This window comes from Epinephelus moara, chromosome 3 (assembly GCF_006386435.1).
Source record: "Epinephelus moara isolate mb chromosome 3, YSFRI_EMoa_1.0, whole genome shotgun sequence".
NCBI classification, from domain to species: domain Eukaryota; kingdom Metazoa; phylum Chordata; class Actinopteri; order Perciformes; family Serranidae; genus Epinephelus; species Epinephelus moara.
In genome coordinates, this window is record NC_065508.1 from 21,733,965 (window position 1) to 21,749,734 (window position 15,770).

At 44.1% G+C, this 15,770-nt stretch overlaps 1 protein-coding gene across 1 annotated transcript in view; it reads right to left on the reverse strand.

The window, feature by feature from the left end:
• Nucleotides 1-15,770, reverse strand: part of med13a (mediator complex subunit 13a) — a 111,742-nt gene that overhangs the window by 30,448 nt on the left and 65,524 nt on the right. Inside the window, exons 6-11 of the mRNA XM_050035193.1 lie at nt 13,766-13,966; nt 13,482-13,676; nt 13,205-13,367; nt 11,067-11,177; nt 7,022-7,777; nt 4,170-4,386 (exon numbers count right to left, since the gene is read on the reverse strand). Coding sequence (XP_049891150.1) covers nt 4,170-4,386; nt 7,022-7,777; nt 11,067-11,177; nt 13,205-13,367; nt 13,482-13,676; nt 13,766-13,966 — 1,643 coding nt within the window. The remainder of the gene's footprint in view (nt 1-4,169; nt 4,387-7,021; nt 7,778-11,066; nt 11,178-13,204; nt 13,368-13,481; nt 13,677-13,765; nt 13,967-15,770) is intronic.

Below are 15,770 nucleotides of genomic sequence, written 5' to 3' on the forward strand. Positions count from 1 at the left end.
TACTTTTGGAGACTTTAGGGACCACGAGTAACCCTGCGTTCTCAGAGCGCAGAGTTCTGGTGGGATAATATGGCACTATGAGCTCTCTAAGATATGACAGAGCTTGACCATTTAGAGCTTTATAAGTTAACAGTAGGATTTTAAATTCAATTCTGGATTGCATCTCGCTACACAGCATAGGGATTTGTTCGCAGAAAAAGCAAGCTCAAATCAAACAGAAGAGTGAAACCTCTAAAGATGATGAGATGGATGATGTGTCAATGTGTGGTAGAATCACTTCTGTTTCTTTAGCCCACATTAAAAGAGGAAAAGGAAGTTAACACTGTACATCACAGCTAGTAGTGCTGTGAGGTGTTTCTGTGTTGTGTAGAGTGGAGTTACAAATGATGTGTGCATTATATCCAGGAAATAATGTCAGTAAATCCGAGTAAAATACCCCTTTTCCCACCCAAATTAGCACAAAAATGCACGTTTTTTAAATGATGGAAACCTTGTTAAAATTAGGCGATAGACTCCTTTCCCATCACCAGTAGATCAGAGGTGTAAACACTGCTCTGCAGAAGAAAAGCTACCTTTCTGCTGTTTATTGGTGGGTCATGTTTTACATCAGTGACGCACCGAAAAACAGATTAGCAAACAGTAGGAAGCCACATGGAGGCCAGTTACTTATTCAGTCTCTCTCTCTCAAACTTGGCGCCAACTGATTTTGAACAATTTTCAAGTTCTGCTCGAAAGGAGATAGATGAAATTTGTGGCGGCCCGTCATTGCACGGTGTTGGCAAAGGGAATACAATGAGCACATCCACCCAGATGTCTGGGTGTCTGGGCTCGGAGCTGGTGCTGATGAATACCTGTCATTTGAGCTGGGAATGAATGCCAAATGTAACCTTTCCCATTAAATACAAAAGCCAGATGTTAACGGGTGTAAGTGGATTTTCTGTCCAGTGGGAAAGGAGCTAAATACAGGCTTCGCTTATCCCGTGCAGATGCACCACACAGACGTGGGGGGTTATTTCTAAATCAGAGGAGGTCCCCCGGTAATACTAGTGGCATGCATATAGGGCTCAAGAATGAAGAAGGGCCTCTATGGTATTATCAATCTAGAGTAAAATTTGGAGAGGAGCACACACACGTGGTGGATATACACACACCACATAAAGCAGACAGAGGAAGGGCTCCATTGCACAGACTGCTCTTCAGGGACTCTCCACTCCACTGAGAGCTGCCTTCACCCTTATATTCCAGCATAGACCGGGGGGATGGAAGAGAAGCAAAATATTTGAGTGCTCTTTTTAAGCTTAATGGTTCAGTGAGCCAGGTTTGTTGCCGTGGTTAAGACTCCAGGCTCTGTGAAGCTTGCTGCAAACATGCAGCCAAGGAATACACACACACACACACACACACACACACACACACACACACACACACACACACACACACACTGAATCTCCCTTTCAATGCTGGGGGCGATCCACAGCTAACAGGTGGCCCTTGTCTGGAGCCCGAGCCAACAACCCCAGAGGCAGAGCACAGAAATACGGTGGATGGAGGAAGAAGGCAGATCAAATAGGAAAATCATAACAACTTAAAGGAAATTGGACAGGGTAAGTATTTGGTGTTCCTCTGGGCTCAACTAACAATGGAGATTCAGGGATAGCTTCCTGTTCACTTGGGCAGTGAAAGCGGATGTATGCAGAAAGCGGTCGCAGCGTTATTTTTAGTGCAGTATCACAGAAGATGCTGATGGCCTATTTTCTACCTCGCCTGCTCCCTGATCTTAAAATCAGCCCTCATGTCCCCTTTTTACCCTGGGCAGCCAGTGAGGAGGGCGTGAATCAAGTGGTTTCTCTCCATGCTGCCTTTTAGGGAGGCTTCACACCGCTAAGCTGCCACCGCCTTTTTTTGCATTAAATCCAATGGGGTGTGGCTGCAAACTGGATTGAAAGCAGCCAACTTGGAAAAGGCACTGTGAGTGGCTTATTTGTAGGCAGAGTTCAACATGGACTGTTTTTCAGGTCAACTAGTCACAATAAAGAAATGGCAGAGTGTTAAATGGAAAAGTTGAAGTTTATGACAGGAACCACCAGCCTTACAAGTGGTAGTAGAGCTGTATGAATATATATGTATGAAAATGTTGGAACAATGGAAAGACTAACTAAGGTGGTTATGGTGAGTTTTATTTTCTTCCTGTCAAGTTTGAATGAAGTTTGTTCTATGATGAGTTAACAAGGCAATTAAGCTAGTCTCAGTTCGGTCAAAGAAAGAAACTTGAATTCAGAAAGTCTACAGTTGTTAAAAATTCAAAGCCTGTGGAATGTAGGCTTACACAAATACCTTCAAATACCGTATACCCCAGTGAAATGTTAGGAAGGTATGAAAAAATACAAACCGCCCAAGCCTAATTCTGCTTACTATTATGCTTTAAGATCAAACATCCACAGCAATTGACATTTAATAGCACTAGAAAGTCTAAAAAGTCACTAAATCTATTAACAAAGTCGCCAAGTTGGCAACACTGACCACAGCTTTGGAAGGGTGCACCATATTTAAAACAGAAGATAAAACGAGAGCATCATTGAAACACAGAATGCCGGACAATAACTGTTTTATCTTGATGATCCTTAGAAGCCAAAGTCCTAATTGAAAATAATGTGATTAATCACCTAGCTCTATCTAAAATGACGTTTTTAATCATAAATTGTTCATGAGTTGAAGCCCCAAAGACAAAGGATGTCTTGAACACCATGTGACATGTTCAAATGTAAATGTAGTTGTCAGTTAAACTGTAAAACAGCATTTAAAATCAAAGATAGTTTTCAGAGAATAGCATCAAGAAATAAAGACATCTAAATACGTTGGCGCATCAAAACCTGAGTGCATAAATAAGATGCATATAGCAGAGTAATAAGTTGGTGCGGAGCCCATGTTGTGGGAGATGCAGTTAAATGTTTTCGAGTTGAACTAAGGTAATGTTTGCCAATACAGCAGAGTACTGCAGTTTGTTGTTATGGAAACAACCTATTTTCAATTTATCTGTACATCATTTAGTTGATAATACACATGTAGGAGCAAATGTAATGGTTGGACCTTGGGCTTGCATTTTACCTGGCCTCTCTCTGATGTTCTCGTCCAGAACAACAATAAGCAACAGGGACCATTTTAACAGGAACGTACAATACATCCATTGAAGAGGACCCATTATGCCTATTTTTCGGTTTGTATGTTTGCTTTTTACTAAAATGTGTTTACATGCTTTAATGGTCGAAAAACACTTTATTTTCCTCAAACTGTCTGTACTGAAACACCTGTATTCACCCTTGGCTGAGACGCTCTTTAAGCCCCCCTCCTAAAAAAGTCCAGTCTGTTGTGATTGGTCAGCGTTTATATATATATATATATATATATATATATATATGATAATCCAACACTGAAACCTTTCATATCTGACAGGACCCCAAAATTTTTTTGTAGTGGTCAAACAGTAGTATTGCAATTTCCAGGGTCCGTCACATGATGCTCTGTGACCCAAAAAGGGTTTTTCCTATTAACATATGTGGCGAAGGAGATGTCTGCAAATCATTAAATACATTTTTCTGAGCATTACAGTCCTCACGAACTGACTTGTTTTACTATCAGGATTTAATCTGTTCAGTCAATTTAACCATTAGCAATTTAGCAGTTTGATTAGCAGTTAGAAAGTGCTAATTTAGCATTAGCAGTTTAGCAATTTAGTAATTAGCAGTCTATTTAGTCATTTAGCAAGTCTAGAAGAGCTGCAAGATTAAATCATTATATCCCTAACCAAGTTAGCAGAATGCTATACCAGAAGTTAGCTTAGTTATTTGGCTGGCAGAAGTAAGACGCTTGGCCGCCTTAAGTCTCTTGTGCGCCTGCTCTATGGGTCGCACAGTGAAGAAGTAGTGCCGTTAATCCCCGAAATCATCCTGGTAATTTTGATACATGGCAGTTGCACCATTTTGGCTTCCTGCGTTACTGAGAAACTTTCATACGAATGAACAGGATGTCCATCCCTGTAACCAGTTCTCTTCATACATCCATGGTACAGGACAGAACATACGTAAGCACAATAGGTCCCCTTTAAATACTGCAGGGCTTTGACGAGTGATATTCCAGTTCAGAAATGTTCCTCACTCCTCGACTTGTCTTACCTTGTGTTTCTTGCCTGGCTCACGCTCCCCGCCGGCCTTATCCTTCTTGTTGGAGAACGTGAACTTGACATCTCCTTCCTCGAAGGCATACGGGTCCACCTCTGGCTCGTGATCTCCGTCTGTTATGGCAGCAGATAGGTACTGGTTCCTCCTGGCTCGATACATCTGGACGCGTTCTTCAGACACCTTCAGTGGCCATTTGGATGTGGACATCACCCTGAGAAGACAGAAACACTGAGGTGTGAGGACTCTGGGATAGCGCTGGACGACCATAAGAGAGATTTACAATTCACAGGCAACAGACACCACATAGTTATTTCAAATGCATGCTACAAAAGCTATTTTATTTACTGCAGACTTATCAAAAGTACAGTCAAAAAGAAGAGTTGTATGTGAGTAGAGGAGCAGAAAGCTAACTACTTCAAATTATTCTGTTTTAAATTTCAGCAACAGGAGAGTTTCAGCTGCTCTGTTTGGGCCCGATATCATATGTTGTCGCTGCTTCCATGTTTATCTGCAGACACAGAAATGACAGTGACTGCAAACAACTCTGACAGCTGTCATGCAGCAGAACTGGTTGCATCATGTTTGTTGTCAGACAATTACATTTCCAGCAGATTTATGGAGATGTGATGACTGCAGCACTGACTGCTCATACACTTACAGACACTTGTTACTGTGACTTGGCTCATCAAAATCTCTTATGTGGCTATGACTGTGGCCTACTTCCTTATATGTGACAGGGCAGGGAGGGAGGGAGAAGACGGAGACTACTGGCTGCTCTGCAAGAAGAGGAGGGACTGACCTAACTTATGTGTGATCCCTCCCCTTCACCGCCTCCTATATTTCTCTGCGCTTCTGTCCTCTCGTCATGCCTGTCCAGCTCTGATGTGAGGTGATGGTGTGCAGTGGCCTGGGCCAGAGATTAGCCGCCATTCAGCGCTGTGGCTGGAGGGATTACAGCTCACTAGAATAGCCATTCCAGGCGGCTGGCCCCTTGGGATTGCACAACCCCACCGATAATTCCCACTATGGCCACCCTACGGCCTGCTGGTCACTCCGTCTGCCTTCACACTGGACAACCCCTCCTCGCTCTGTCCATCTGTGATCCTTTTCCTTGCTGGCAGCTTTCAGGGTTCCTACACATTTTCCATTTTTAAAATTCCATACTTTTACAGACTCAGATTTCAAGATAGATTTTTCACACCGTGATTGTACAGGGATGTGCACGGCTACAATTGCTAGCTGGCACCAGAATGTTTCGAATGTTTTCTTACTGTTAGACTAGTGGGAAAGTAGATTCTGTGGCTCACTGCCATTTTACTTAAAAATTACCCACAACATTTTCAAAAAGCCAAAAAAAAAAAAAAAAGACTGTCCGCTTGACAAATTCTTATCTTTTTTTTTTATATTTTCCAGCACTTCATGGTGAATGTCACTGCCTCACTTGTGTATCAAAAACGTCCCATTTTTCTAAGATTTAATCTAAATCTATGATGACTTTACTGTCTACAAAACTACACCTGCTGCAGCCTAAATTCTTCGCTATACCTCAAATCCAGCAATGTGAATCCATAAATACTGAGTGCCCCAAAGTTTTATGTTAGTATTGTATTGTGTGGGCCTGCAGCATTTAGAAACTGTCGTATACTAACTATGTATACACACAACATATGACGGGCAATTTGCATCATTAACATATTAGCATTAATATGGATAGAAATGTGTGTTCAGTCACACGTAACACTTCTTGCCTTGCTTTCGACGACATCAAGCTCATTTTGGCCGTGCTGGCTACCTGCTCAAAATGCTTTTATAATTATATTATTTTCTGAAATTCTGAATTTTATATTTTAGAAAACCCTCTTGCTGTGAGGTGACGGTGTTAACGACTGCACCACCATGCCGCCCCCTAACCTGCATGTCTTTGGACTGTGGGAGGACGCCAGAGAACCCTCCGGCCACTGGGGTCCCTCTGTGTGGAGTTTGCATGTTTTCCCCTGTGGGATTTCTGCTGGTTCTCCGGCTTCCTCCCACAGTCAAAAGACATGCAGGTTAGGTTAACTGGTGAGTCTAAATTACCCGTGGCTGTCTCTCTGTGTCGGCCCTGTGATAATTTGGTGACCCGTCAAGGATGTATCCTGCCTCTCGGCCAATGTCAGCTAGGATAGGCTTCCCCGCTCCCTTTATTTGTTTCCCCATACTTATCCTGACCTGGAAAATTGCTAGAATCAAATTCCATACTTGTCCCTACTCTGTAGGAATCCTGAGCTTCTTCTTGGTGTAAGTCTCCCTCCAGCGCCTTCCAAACTGATAGCCCGCAGACAGTATTTCTTTCACCTTCAACTGTATTACAACAGCAGAGGTTTAACTTTATCTAACCCTACCATTACTCTTCCTCTGTCCGAGCTCTGGTATGTGCATGTGTGTGTGTGTGTGTGTGTGTGTGTATGCGTGTAGGAATCGATGAGTTGTGCTGGCCCTGCACATTGGTGATGTATGATGTCAAAAGGGCACATAGCAAGAGATTAACATGCTGTATGCAGCTAAGCGCCATAGCGAACATTCTGAAGCTGAGGGATGAGGGAGAGGGAATCTGAGAGCCAGAGAATGAGAAAGAGGAAGAAGGTGGGTTTTGTATCATTACTCTTTGAAAACAATTTTTTCTAGACTATTGAGAGTGCTCCACAGCAGCCTGGGGCCACTCTGTACCAGGGGAAAAGGTGGGAAATGGAGGGCTTGGGTGCCTAACTGCTTAGTCAATCTATGAATGGCTGAAGCCTTTATCGCCCTGCATGTGTGTGACACAGAGGGCATTGAACAGTGACTGTTAATTGGCAGATGTCACTCACTCCGTGACCGACACCAGGTTGTCCTGCGATGCCGAGGCCTCGTCCCTCAGCTTGTCCCCTGGCAGCAGTGGCGTGGGCAGCTCGGCTTCTTTCCTGCGGGGTAGATTGAATAATCTCCACGGTGCGTGGGAGCTGTCCTCCTCAAGGTTGACCGCTGCGCCCACGTACACGGTGGGCTCAGGAGGCTCAGAGTAGGTCGAAGCCCCGGGGTGGGAGTGGGGGTGATGATGGGAGTGGAAGTGCTGATTCAGACCCTCTGGCCCTCCAGGTTCCTCACCGCCACCCTTCACCCCGACCAGGCAGGGCTCTGGGGGCGGCTGGTAAAAGTGTTGGCTGTTGGGGGTTGAAGGGTTCTTCATGCCCTCCCCTGAGTCCTCGCCGCGCTCGCAGGGGTGGGGGCTGAGTGGTGGGGGTTGGGGGGAGTTGGCCTGTTCCGACGGCCCAGCGCTGACCCCGCTGTGGAGCTGAGGGGCCTTTTGGATGCCGGACACATCTGTAGAGCGTATACTAGAGAATCTTCCTCCATCCTGGCCCCTCATGGCTAACCTCTGGCCAGCTGTTGCCTCGGCCTCTATTGAAGCCTCATCGCTGGTCAGGCTGCGATGGTGGAAGGGCGTCTGAGGTCTTTTCTGCTGCTTGTCACCTTTCTCTGGCTTCTCTCCCCCAGCTTTGTGCTTGGTAGGAGGCTGGGAGGGCTGGCCCGCTGACTGAGTTTGGCCTGGGGTGCTGCCTGTTCGCTGCTTCACTGATTTGTATCTGCAGGGGAAGAAGACAAACAGGGAAACATGGTGAGACTGAGAGGCACCAGTGACACTGAGCAAAACGGCAGCAGAGACAGAGATAATCTATCAAACCATGACGATGTGTAATGTGAATTATTTATTTTCATGATGCGCAGAGATCTTGTGCAGCTTATGTAAACTCTCCCTCTAAACCCTCACATCTGTGTCTTCAAGAAAAACAACAATTAACTCAATTCCTCTCACCTGAAACGTGGCAGCCTCACTAATTCACCTCAAATCAATTATGGAAAAAAACAAACACTACAGTACCTTCAGACGATTAAGTTAAGTCTAAGACTCCACATCTAATCCACAAATGTACATGCACATGGTTTCTGGTATTATTCGCACTCAGACTCAAACAAAATGTCACCCAATCACCCAAATGCTGACAGTAGAAAAGAAATAATATCTCACATTTAGCTCTATTGTCTATTTGACTAGCTCAAATGAAGCTGATCAAATGATGCATTACACCAGAAAACAACATACCAAGGCTTCACCGTGGCCATCAGGATCTTCGGTTGCCCTGTGGACTACCTGCTCTGAAACCACGAGGCCATTTCACTCACCTTTCCTTACCACTACCACTGTCTGCATCAGTGTGTCTTTAGCCTCTCAATTGCTATGTCACCACTCAGCCCACTGCTGCGGTTATACATTAGGGTGTTGACGAGGAAGCTGTGTCTCTTTAATGGCCGGGGCACTCGCGTGTGCTGACAATTAGATGTCAAGATAAGCAGACACACGGAAGCCTTCCATCTACAAAACACAGCTAATGGCCATTAAAACTGGCAACGCACAGAGCTTCCCATATCTGTGTCGCTAAAGTGCTGGGTGGCTTCCAACAAATTAACATGCTCCAGCTGACTGGCCCAATCCACTCTGCTCTTGTCTGCGGCCCAAGCCGACTCTCCTCTCCCTAAGTGGAGAGGAAAAAAAAAAAAGCCTAGCGCAAAGGATTCCCCAGTGGAGGTATGCCCAAACTTGCAAGGTATAAACCAATCAAAACACACAAAATTCAGTTTAGATAGTGCTCGCTCATTAACCATGAATCTGAATTTTCTTATTCAATCTATGAGATTGGTTCAGGCTCCCCCTGTGGAGGCCAGTGAAGCATACAGGCATCCAGCTCACTGATTGGACCTGCCTTCTGCAGTGGATGGCATAAGCTTGTGTTTACATGTACCCTTGTGAGTAAAGCAGCTGGTTGCGACTGTGGCTGGCCGGGACTGATGATAAGCTGAAAACTGAAGGATGCAGGGGACAGCTGCTTTGCCGTTTCATTCAAGAACGAGGCCCCAAAGACATTAAAAATCATTAAATCAAAATGTGATGAACAAGAAGATACTACTGAAATTAAGCTTTTCATGGGGCTGGATTTAGAAAACACAGGTGTGCAGAAAATCAGGAACACTAACAGACAACAAAACATATCCCTGCATATGATGAGTGTGTGTATTCTTAGGAAGGGTGTAATGATCCATGATCTGGAGCAGTCTATCAATTCAATGATCAATCATCAAATATCATCGATGCAAAGGGAAAACATCGATCCATTCCATCATCTTGTAAGATAGGTCTTTATTTTGAAATTCCCATGGCACGTCTGTGTCGCCGTGAAACAGTGCCAGGCAGATAATGGCAAGCAGCCAAGGAGAAGAAGATGAGGATATTTACTCCCCTCTCAGGAATAAATCAACAGTGTGGAAGTATTTTGGATTTCTGAGAAAAGACTGAACGCAACAGACAAAGCACATGTCACATGCAAACAACGCCAATATGGGATAAGATACCCAGGAAACAGGACAAACCTGGCCGGGCATCTCACTCCAACAACTTGTTGGTGTCGTTACGGAAATATTAGCTGCTCTGTTTCAACAATCTTAGGCTAAAAAACCAGATGTGTTGTTCTGGTAAATCCCTGTGGGCAAACACCTCAGGCTTCAGACCGCTCTGAACACTTTTTCTGTTTCCAATTTCTACTCTGGCTACAGTGTGACAGATTTCTTTATATGGTCATCTGTTCCAGGCACACTACTGCAAGTGTGTATAGTGCGTAGCCTACACTGCTACACGCTAACATCGGGGAAACGTGGTCTTGGTTGCTGATGTTGTTAATTTCTCTCCGATTTCAGATCATATTCCAGCTGGAACATGTCAGATTGTGTTTAGAAACTTTTATTGGTGATTTTTCAAGGTAGAAAGTGTCGCAATACTGCGTTAGTTATTCTTCACCTGGAAGGACAGTGGAGAGATGCCAAGATACAGATAACCTGGAAACACTGACCAATCAGAGAAGACTGGGCTATTTCAGGAGGGGAGCTTAAATAAAAGAACCTTAAAATGAGCAAAACCTTCCCTGTACTTAACCTGTTGCGATAATTTACATTTATTCATGTGTTGTTTTATTCTTTTATAGCCAAAACAACAGCAACAGCGGCACCATGAGATAAACTGGGTTCAACTTTTGGAACGTAGCAGCAGGCACCGCATGTCATGTGACAAGAACCAACCAATCACAGCCAACAGACATCTTCCTCTTCATCTGTAAATATCACTGTGGTAAATACAGAAAAGAAGCTGTTGCACTCAGGATTTCAGGTAAATAGGTTGTGATATGGTGCTTGTGGAGAATGCTTAGCAATCTTAGCAAACTGCCGCTGCACTCTTGAAAGTTGGCACAGAGTAGGCAGTAATACCCAGCGCCCAACCTTGCGTTTTAAAGACATAGCATGTGTGCAGCCCCTATATCCTGACAATATACATCAGCTGTAACTGTGCCTATATGTCCTAGTAGACAAAAACAACAGTGACTTTTAAACAAACACATATGAACTCATTCGACATCTTCTGAGCTAATTTGTCAACGTTAAGAGCGCGCAACACACACGCTTGGTTATACCACCCCAGTATCCCTTAAGTGCTCCATCAGAGGTCAAGCTATTCTTTCTCCTTCGAATTATTCCCATCAGTGCAGGAATAAAAATGTCTGACTTACAGAAACACACGGCCCAGCGGAGGTTTCGGCCCCGGCAAGGCTGTCACTTACACAAAATAGTGATAAATTGAAAAATATGAAGAATAATATGCTTGTCAAAGTCTAGACGTGGATATAACTTGCAGATATTTTGCTGACTACGGCCCTCTGTGCCGCTGTTCAAAGCTCCATGGACTCTGTATAACCTCTTTGAAATGTCTTTGAGCACACATACATGAGGAATACCTGAACATGCTGCGTGTCCACATGGGAAGTGACTAACCTGGAACAGCTACAGTATGACCTCTGTGAATGCTCCACAAAATCCCAGGCTCCGACTTTGTCAGCCAGTTCTTCCTCACAGGTACCGTTGGTTGCGGCTGAGAACTTCCGCCTGGGGAGAGGGGGAAATAAAAAAATTCAAACACAATATTACTAATGGCTAATTTCAACCAGAAGTATCTCAGTTGCTTTTTATGTATTCATGTGATCAGACCCATCCTATTTTTTTCATATAATTTTTTTTACACACAAATCTTAATTTGTGACACAATATTCTAAAAGAGTGCACGGTTCTGATGTTCCTTTGGTGTACAGTGACAAATGGTCAGAGCTTTGTGCTGAGGCTGATTTCATCGCCCTGCTTGGAGCAATAATATTTTGGCTGACAAGCCCAACAGCTAACTCCAGCCGACACTGTGCTTGGTCAAGGGGCAACAGATCCCGGGTTGCTCCCAATGTGTCAGATTCACTGATGGTGAATAATACAACAGACCATGTGACAAAACTGCATGCTAACGCTCACTTTAATTACTAGAGATTATTATTTACATCTAAGGTTTTCTGGTATTTTCATATGGTTTATGTATCCACTGCATCTATAGGTTATTTTCTAGAATTATCATTAGGTCTAAAAAATGTCAAAAAGTGAAACTATTAGGAGCTGCGTATTTTCAAAATAATTAAAAACCTATATGACTGGACCATGTGGGAATTTAATTTGAAAGGACACACACAGGAAGTGGCCACACTCAGCAGTCAGACAGGAGTCAGGTTAATTTCCAGGGCTGGTACCTGCGGTTATTCCACAGGCTAGTTAATAACGTGTCGGGCAGGAAATCCAAAGTGTGGGATCATTTTGAGAAGGTGAAGGACGAACCCAAGGTGATATGTAAACTCATCTTCATTGGTCGACTACAAACATGACGTATCATCTGAAACATGGAAGTAGCTACATGCCCATTAGCCCACAGCGTCATTAACAGGCGGCTCGCTCAGTGTGTGACGTGCACTTGTAGATAAAATATAGGCCTATATTAATGAAGGCTCATTAGTACGGTTTTGTATTTCTCTGTAATGTAGCACAGTGTTAACAATGTTACTGATACTATTCTTTCTCACACCTTCAACTCAAACCATTGTGTGGCCCCGCCCAAAATATATCATTTAAGAATTAAATTAATATCATAAACAAGCGGGCGACTCGTCGACTAATGGCCCTAAATGATGACTATTGTTTGACTGGGATAATTCTTAGTCAGAGGCAGCCCTACTTAAGACATCAGTGTAGTGTGTATATAACAGATGTGCAGTCAGAAAGCGCAAAAAAAATAACACCAAAAGGCAACAGTGTAGTCAGACACACGGGTTGGAGAAAGAAGTACCTTGACACCATCAGGGTACATTCAAGTCCTGACCAACCTCCGTTTTCTGCTAAACACACCTCACTCAAAGTTTATTCAGAGAAATTAACCAGGCATGGCCTCTCAGCTTGTGCAGTTGGGTTAATTGTATTGTTTTAAACCGCAAATGAGATTTCCAACTTTCCAAGAGTGCTTGAACACTGGCGCACAACCTCTTCTTTACTCAGCTTGTTACACCAATAAGTTGTGAGTGCTCATAAAAAAAACAAGTACCGTCAGGAGAGGCTGACCAGTTCTCTCTACTGAGAGTCAGCAAATGGTTTGAACACACTGTGGGTGATTTTACAGAGCAGATAAGTAGGAAGACAGATGACTATACACTCCTATAGAGGTTTTTTGTTACCTTGCTTAAATGCCTTTGGGCTCAATTTACATAAAAGTAAAAGGATACCACACAATTTTTTCAAACTCTCAACCACTGATAGAGATCCATTTGTTACGGCCTTGTACAATGGCCCAATGTCCAATGACTCTTTTACCACTCATGAAGCAACAAGTCTTTGACTGCTGGCTAGAGAAGACACGTTTTAAGCACATGTTAGAGGGATTGTTTCTCATTCACTTTCAGGTGCTTTCTCAGATACAGGGTACTTTCACAGCTTTTTATTCTACAGCTGCCCAACACAAACAAATTCTTTGGTTGGGGTTCAATATTCATTTACAGCATGGCCGATTAATCTGTGCTACATTTTTTAAGAGACATAGAAAAATGACTTACTTGTTCTGGGCTCGGTTGATATTGCACTCTTGCCAGACGCGCTCCACCACCTGACTGGCGAGCCGGCGTGGAATCTTGCCTCCGTGGTGACTCGTTCTGTCCACGCTGAACGCATCAGATGATGAAGGCATCTTAACCCACTTCTGGGCTGAGTGGGAGTCCACTGGGGAGGGGAAGATCAAGGTTAACTTTTTTGACTTGATCTTCATTTGAATGATCCGATATTGATTCATGAATAGTCCTGTCATATACATTTACATTGTATTTACACCAGTACCTGTTTGTGCCTCCTCGGGCGATGTGGGAGGGGTGAGGGTCACCAAAGACATGGCGGGCTCTCGCTGGGAAGCAGGCACTTGGTGGCCACCCGAGTAGACGGCAGTGCAGTGGGAGGACCCCACAGGGGCCACAACAGGGATGTCTGACTGGGGCACCAGCACCAGGCAGGCTGGGTACACCATCCGCACACCACCTGTACACACAGAGCAGAGATGTTTAAGAATCAAAGCAGACGGATCTAGATTTCAAACAGGTCAGCTCACAAAAGAATCAAACACTGACCTACGAGGACCTCCACAGAGGCCAGAGAGTCATCCTCCCAGTCCATGTCCTCCGCCTTGTCCTCCGACACACCCTCCTTGGCGCTAGGGCTGATGGGATAGAACTGGTTCCACTCCTCGATCAGCTTCTGGGTGGGTGGGTCTGACATCTTGAACGATTGGCCAGTCAGTGTCCCGTTCAGGCCAAAAGGACTCAGGATCACTAGTGAGAAGGAAACGGTGGGGAGGAGAAGAGAGGAGAGAAATGTAAGACAATGTTTGTCAACATAAGAAAATCTTCAGCCCTGCATCATTCTCAAGACAATACATATCTCCTTGTCTGAATCACAGGGCCTAAGGATAGACTGTGCTGTATGCTGCACAGATTGTAAAGCCCCTTGAGAAATTTCTGATATTGGGTTATATAAATAAAATTGACTTGACAAATCCTCATGATTTCTCTCCTTCACCTCTGTATAATTTCCCTCCTGCTCTCTCCTTTAGGAGTGGGCGACACATCGATTATTCTCAGTGTACCGCAGCTTGCTCCACGCGGGATGTATAAAATCACTATATCACAAACATCACTTAGAAATTGTTAAACATTTTTTAAGCCACAGGAATGAGACTTGCTTTGGTGTCCAGGCTCTTTACCTCTCACTGACACAAAAAGGAAAAAAACCCTTTTATCCCAAAGTCTTTTCTTTCTCCTTCTTCCATCCCTTCTTTTCTCTCCCCTTCAACTTCACTTCTACCCTTTCACTCTACACCTCTTTTCTTTACTTTCCATCCCTACGAATCCTTGTCCTTCCCCTAATCATCCTCCTCCTTTCTTCATTAGTCCTTTCTTCTGTCCTTCAATTCACACCTTCCTTTTATATATTGAAAAATCTCACTTGTCTTATTATCATCATCTCTTCCTTATTTCTTCTCCCATATGCTTCCTTCCATTTTTCTGCCATCTCCGGCCGAACCAGCAGCATTCTGACCTTTCCAAAGCACTGCTGGACCCAGCCGGTCCCGGCTGACTCGCCAAATACTTACAGAGCAATCCAGACGCCAATTATTGGCAAGCGGTGGCCTCTCAGAGCCCATAAACAGAGGCTTATAAAAAGGGCCACTCCTCTGCAAACACACTTGACTGCACAGACATATGAGAGTCACACAGCGAGCCCATCAGTCTGCTTACAGAACAGACCTACATCCATCAGAGAATGCAGATCGTAACACAGACCAACATGCATAATGCATACATACATATGAGCGCAGAAACCATATGCATATCAACTCTGCAGACACACGGAGACACAACCTGTCAGCTTGTTATGCGTCCATTCTTTTTCTCTGCATGCATCACACATATGAACATGGGGAGGACTATAAATGGCCCCATGAACAGACTGGCTGGGTGGGTAGGTGTGTGAATGAGCATCAGTTAACATCCCACTCTGCCGTGCTTTTCTAGTGTGTCATTACTAGACTGGATGGCCTCTGTCCCAAGGTATTGATCCTGCGGCTTGACCAAAGAGCAGCTTCCAGGATGGGAAAATGGCGGGAGACGACGGAAAGAAAGAGTAGGAAAAGGAAGATGAGACGCATTAGCAGTGATTCACCTCTGAAATCTTCCAACCCTTAGACTGTCATGAAATCACACCCCACTTTTTGATCCTATTTAAGGTCAGCATTTTATCTGCTATACCCAGTCAATATATTTAGTAATTACCTCTGTATAGCCGTTTTTATTGGTGGTGGCGGAGTCCACCATTCCTTCACTGGATTTAGACTGCCAATCTAAGCACGGGAGACTCACAGGGGAACAATCCAGCTGTATCTCATTGATATCAGCCTCAATGTTTACAGTTCACTCTCTGAGCACCGGATCAAAGTGTTATCATTAATGCAAACCAATTACCTCCAACTAACACTGCTTCATATAAAAAGCATTCAACTGGCAAAACGCAGGGTGGCTTTTATTGTGAAGGAGGCACGGGAAACAATGGATAAGTCACTACTTATTGCATTGAGTG